Below are 6386 nucleotides of genomic sequence, written 5' to 3'. Positions count from 1 at the left end.
GTTGCCTAAGGCAGGCTAAGGGACCTAAAACTTTGTCCATTGTTAGGGGCACTGGGCAGAGCTTCTGCATGCAATGTTCATAGTACGCACACTCGTTAGCATACGCAGGGCACTCAAGCAGGATATGTTCCACAGTTTCTATCGAGGCACAGTTGTCACAATGCGGACTGTTCATTTGTACAAAACGGTATCGCAAGCCGTTTGTATATGCAGCATTCAGACGAAGTCGGTGATAAAGTGTTTCCAGATGGCGAGGAATTCTGGGTGAGAGTCTTGATCTAAGATGTGGGTCGACTGAGTCAAGAAATTGGTACTGATGTGTCGGCAAACTCCAAAGCCGATACGTTTCTTCGGAAGCAAAACTTTTAGCCATTTGGTACGCATCAGATTTCGTGAAAAAAGTTCGAATGTATACAGGCTATGCTACAAACAGTATTCAAGACGCGCACTATATTGGAGCGGATAACATCGCCGCAGGCGCCAAGAACCATAACCATGGCAAATTTTACCTGTATTAGGGGAAAGAAAAAGAGAGGGAAGCAACATAATAAAAAGAGATATATACAACGGATTGGAGGAGCATGCATATCCCTGGAACTTGTTTTTTACGCGCAGCATACGTGAGACGCCAGTGACATCATTTGGCGCCTTATTTTGTGGTCAAACAGCCGTGCATTTATAAGTTAACAGCACCAAATATTTCCTCTTGGTTTGAGATATACCGGGCGTCTCACCTAACACTTGACACAATTTTTAAACATAAGCGTTTTCAGTTAGAAGAGCCCTTTTTTCGGCATAGCATTGTCAGCGGTGTAGTACATGAATATAGCTAAGACGAACTAACTAGCAAACTTGTTAACTAATATTGAATAGTTAACTTTTTAAGTATTGCCGTTAGGCTCCTTAATTATTGAGAGGCGTGTAGCCCAGCGTGATTAATATCCGTATCAATTTTTAGAATTTCAAAAACGTGATTATCCTCAGCGCTTTGGCCCAACGAATTCTGGCTACATCGCGCCAAAATGCATGCGCTTTCGATAAGCTTGCAGGCAAAGCAACCCCCCCTCCCCCTGGGGCGCGCCGGTTGCTAAGGAGGGGAGGAGGTTGCGATTTTACTCACCTGTCTTTTCCCTTTCGTCGGACTTCTTTATGTTAATAATCCCACACACAAAACTTGGAAGGGTATCAACATCCTTCCTGTGTTTTTTCGCAACTCTGCTGACTATTCGGCAATGAAATCGAGAGAAGCGGAATCAACATGAACAAGCGATATGAAGTGGTTCTGTTTTACGAAGACGTCATCGTCATGTGGTCACTTAAAGGACAACTGCATAGGTTTTAAAAATCTACGAGCTTAAAGGGGTCGAATGTGTGAAACTTCCAGGTAAAGCTTGCGAAGTCATTGTGGGCTAGCATCTGAAATGATGACGTAATCGACGATTAAAATTGCAGCGACCTCCAAGCTTCTCCGCAGCGCACAGCGCCCAGTGGGGGGGCGCATGATGACGTCAACGACGGTACCGGTAAGTTTTCAACGCCTAAATTCTTGCTCCGAAGAAAAAAAAACAACGCCACCGAGGGCAAAGACCGCCAAGCGATGTTTGGTAGCACCCAACGAGGCACGGCAGGGTGTGGTTGATGGCAGCGGAAATTTAATCGTCGATTACGCCATTCTTTTAAATGCTAGCTCAAAAGCACTTCGCATGCTTTACATACTACCTATATATATTTGAATCCTTTAATGGAACGAAATTCTCAAAAAGTGGTGCAGTTGCCCTTTAACTGACTTACACGTTTCGCTTGTATGCGCTCCCCTGATAGCTGCAAGTTGCGAGAGAGAAAAAAAACATGTTTGATGCTAGCTTTCTCGCACAAGACGACGGCTCTTGGTGAAGTCGACTGGAAGCCTGCCGGTGAGACATTTACGAGGATTCTCGTGATATTCAGCGGGATTTCAGTAGGTTTTTAATGACACAGTAAATACAACAAATTAGAGGAAATGTGTTGGCTCGGTGGGATCCACTGAAACAAACGGTCCAATGAGTTGATGAGTCCGATTGGACTGAACGAGCGGTATACAGGCCAATTCGAAACCATGAGTGAAGATACACATTCAAATGGGGCTGGGCAACCAGCCGCCTTGCTACTGCATTACTTTTACCGACATGGAAGACCACAGATTACCTTTGCTCGTACAGGTTGCTTCGAGCGATCACGGTGCACTCAGACCCACACAAGATCCGCCAGCATTTTCCAGAATGCAACCTCCAGGAATCATGCACGTTTCTGAGACCTTTGTTTGCTGCTTTCTGCGCGTGTGTGTTAGTTTGTAGATTGATGGCACATAAACAAAAGCTGGTGTACAAGTTCTCAGTTCGGTGAACTACACATTCCTGCCTCATCTTTATCACCCGCCACAACGGGTAACGTGGCTATTGTAATGTGCGTGTCATGAGCCAAATGCTAAACTTACACTGGGATGTAGATGAGGTCTCATCAGTGATGCTAGAAGAAACTGCTGGTTTCATATTTTAACAGTTCGCAAAACGGCGCGGGAAACACACTCTGGGCGCTGACGTTACTGCCACCTTCAGTAAGTAAAATGAATGAGTCGCATCTTGTCTTCCAGCTCGTACAATCTGTCACTTCTGTACACACTTCATAAACATCTCCGGCGTCCCTCACAGCTCGCGTGCATGCCGCCTCAGGATTTTAAATCCCACATATCGCATAACCCTCCGCCATTAGCCCCATACCTATATAAGCGCTCGCGGTGAACCATGTATTTAATGTTCTTTTTCTGAACCAGTCCCTGCGCTTTCACGTCGCTTCGATTAAATGGCATCCCACTACGAGTCTTTTAGACTACTTCGTTCACTTCCCCGACGCTTAAGGGGCACTGAGGGAAATTCCGTACAACTTTCGTTCTCAGTAAAAACCAATCCTGAAGCTCTTTCTGTCTGTGCTGATATTTTTCCTGTAGCAAAACACTTTTTTTCATTACTGAGAAAATAACATATATTTTTTTCTCGCGTCTTCATTCAAGCTCGTGACGTTTACACCAAAAATGACTTCGTGATCAATATTCCGAAGTCCACTGTGCCAACGCATGCAGTTTAGTTGCAGAACTGGCCGGCGACGGCGACACTTGTATTTCAGTTTTTTTAGTGCGAAAGCATCACTTAACACGGTTCCAACCAAATAAATATCTAGTGTGAAGCCTCGGAGTAACTCGGGTAAGTTCGGGTTAGTTCGGAGGAGCGTCGCGCAAGCTGTAGACAATGGCAAGAACGTGGGGTAAGTTCGGAAGAGCGTCTTGCAAGCTGCAGCCAATGGGAGGAAGCTGGGGTTAAGTTCGGAGGAGCGTAGCGCCAGCTGTAGCCTATGGGAGAGTGACCTTGAGTGTGACCTTGACACCCGCAAGGTCCATTGCTTTCGCACGTCTGCTAGGCTTAACTGCATTAAAACCCGACGACTTTTTTTTCTTTTTTCTAGCTCATAAAAGTTTCGATTGGAGTGAAAGTAGAGCCTTCATGATTAGAATGCGGAATGCTATCGATACAGGTCGACTTCACTTTGCCTTCAGTGTCCAGTCAACTCTCCTCTTGAGACAAGCAGTTCCCACTCTACCCAAAAACCATCCTTTTTGTCTTCCATACGCAGTACTTCGCTGTAGTGCTAAGCATTCATTAACAACAACTACCCACATTATTTGAGAAACAAAACGAAGCCCAACAACAGTAATAAAATGTACGCACAGTCACATCCGTGACCGTGAACGCCGATTGACCCTCGTGCTGGCGCGAACACTGCCCTGTCTAACATCAACGAGTTTCCTGCCTGTGCTAGAACAATCCTAAGATGAACTGAGAGCTATAGCCTCATTTCACGACAGCCTAAATGCCACGTGACAAATGCGTGGCATAAGGGGCGGCCATTAGGGCACTGCTAAGAACAAGTGGTGTCACTGTGACTTATGGACTGGACATACCCGCTAGCTCGACCCAGGGAGAAGTCGTAGCAAATTATAAGGCCCAGCACAACAATCGAGATAGGCTCTGCTCTGAGCTACCTCAACGCACGGAAAGTAACAAGCTTTGGTCCACGTTCATCTCACTACAAGTACATAAGAAGGATGTGGTGCATCGCTGGGCACTTTTCGACGTTGTCCCGTCGGTCGCGAAAACAACACACAGAGCGGTGACATCGGTTACTGTCAGTGTCACGTCACAGACGAAAAGCGTGACGTCACCGTTCAACGGCCGCCAGAATTCGGGGAGGGACGTCACTCGAAGGATGGAAAAGGACAGCGTCTCCACGAGGCGCACTCGGAGCGCTCTGGGGGCGCTCTGAGAACGCTTCCCTGGTGGGGGCATCTTGCTTTCTCGGTCAGGTTGCAGAGAAGCGCATCTTCTTAGTCCCAGAGGGAACATTTCTTCTCGGGGTTCATGTAGCTCCCCAGCGGGCAACTGAAGGCCTTCGCGAATTCATCGAAGTTCTGCAAGGCACCGTTGGACCTGCGACAACATGTCGTTAATGGTAAACAAACGCAAACCCGGATCTTACCCAAATCTGTATTGAAACGTTTTGAAAAAAGTTTTCTTCTTCAGACTGTGATTAGTAGGGAGTTCACTTAAGAGGTATATTACTTCAAGTACATGCATTCCTTTCATACGCAACGTAAGGCATTAGTGAAAGGCATGAACCTATTGCGTTCGGTTAGACCGCTTTGAGAAAGAGGACTCAAATTGGCATCTAGACTTCCTGGTCCTCCTCACTTTTATTCTGAAGACGCAGCTGCAGTGAGAACACTTCCGGTTCGTTACGACATAAAAAAAAGCGGAAAAGGAGCATACATAGGCCCGACACTGCTGGGCCTTTGCTGTGAGGGGCTTCGTCGCGTGTCCTTTACAGGCTCCCCACTGTGAACATATATACCGGTTGGAATCTATTTCTCAAAATCTCCTTCTTTTTCTATTTACTCTCTATTCATCTTCCCTTGCTATGCTTTAGGAAGGAAGTTCTAGATTGCCGGCAGAGATTACTCTCCAAGCTCTCCAAGAAAAAAGATCCGTTGTAAAGCCTGTTATTCCAGCGCATACTGACCTGTACTTGCCAGGACTGTGCGTCTCAGCCTCGTACTTCTTGTAGCCTTCATTGCTCACGACTTCGCACCAGATCTGCTCTTGCAACAGTGCGTCGAAGAATGGCGGATTCATGCGAAGAGGAATCAAAGAAAAAGCATACGTTGAAGAGTTCCCCCCAGAGGACCACCTACTCGTTCTCAAATTCACTGTGGTAATTAAGGAGAAATTACTCATCAGCATCCACCCGAGCGCAGCCAGACGGCTACAAAGGAAAGCTATACAGCTTCCACAGAAACTTCGTAGTTAACGAAAAATTCGTCCTGGTCCGAGGTTCGAACCGGAGGACACCGACTGACCGAGACAGTAGTTCTACCTAATGAGCTAACCGGGACGGCAAACATATGGTAGGGAAAGCGTGAACTGATCAGTAGCTCGGAGTGGGAAAGGTGTTGGTCCAATTCTTAGGGGAATCCCCCAAGGTGGGGTAGGTTTGTAATAAAGGAGAAATTGCTCATTAGCATCCACTCAAGCATAGCCAGAAGGCTACAAAGGAAAGCTCTAGAGCTTCTACAGAAACCTTGTAGTTAAAGAAACTCGCCCGGGTCCGAGGTTCTAACCCGGGACCACTGATTCACAGGGGCAGTCATTCTACCAATAGAGCTAACCGGGGCAGCTAGCATATGGTAGGGCGAGAGCGAATCGCAACCGCAACCGCGAGAAACGCCGTAAACGTCAGTCGAACATCAGAATATGACTACATTGCAAACACGTTCAGACACGAAGGCATCTCTGAGCATCATAATTTCTAGTCCGGGATATCGTATTTCTAGTGCATAATGAGACAGCTAGTCAGCAACTTTTTTTAGGAGCTCTTCTGATTGCCTTAAGAGTGCACCCATCACACGCAAAAAAAAAAAAAAATGACCAGTGTCTTTTAAAGCAGTCCGTATTTCGCAACTCTGCAACAATCAGGACGTGCGAAACTGCAGTACAGTCGGCGAAGCAGTACAACTGTAATACTCCACTGTAGGGCTATGGCAGATATTTTTCACCCACTTTGGGAGTCCAAGAATGCGAGTTATAGATAAGAAAAACGCACCCTTAAGGGTGCAATTTTGTTTAGAAAGCATATCCGCTTAACTTTGCCAAGCTTGACCCATAAATTTTTCGCAAGAGATATCTTCTATTCAGTGTACAGAAGCATGTGGAATATTTTGCTTCGTAGTCTTTTAAAAATGGGCCATGTATGGTTCCTGATCGTCCTTGCATTGTCGAGTTTCCCAAACTTTGAACCGACGT

At 46.3% G+C, this 6386-nt stretch overlaps 1 protein-coding gene across 1 annotated transcript in view; it reads right to left on the bottom strand.

Annotated features, from left to right (window-relative positions):
- Positions 1-1942: 1942 nt before the first annotated feature.
- The window catches only part of LOC149363875 (neprilysin-1-like), a 66604-nt gene continuing 62160 nt past the window's right edge, over positions 1943-6386 (bottom strand). The window contains exons 20-21 of the mRNA XM_089573857.1: positions 5107-5180; positions 1943-4517 (exon numbers count right to left, since the gene is read on the bottom strand). Of these exons, the coding sequence (XP_089429983.1) occupies positions 4415-4517; positions 5107-5180 (177 nt within the window). The 3' untranslated portion in view covers positions 1943-4414. The remainder of the gene's footprint in view (positions 4518-5106; positions 5181-6386) is intronic.

Source organism: Amblyomma mixtum, chromosome 2, assembly GCF_055824585.1.
Source record: "Amblyomma mixtum isolate Tamu chromosome 2, ASM5582458v1, whole genome shotgun sequence".
Taxonomy (NCBI): Eukaryota; Metazoa; Arthropoda; class Arachnida; order Ixodida; family Ixodidae; genus Amblyomma; species Amblyomma mixtum.
Note: the sequence above shows the minus strand (reverse complement) of the source record. Positions and strands in the feature narration are given on the sequence as shown.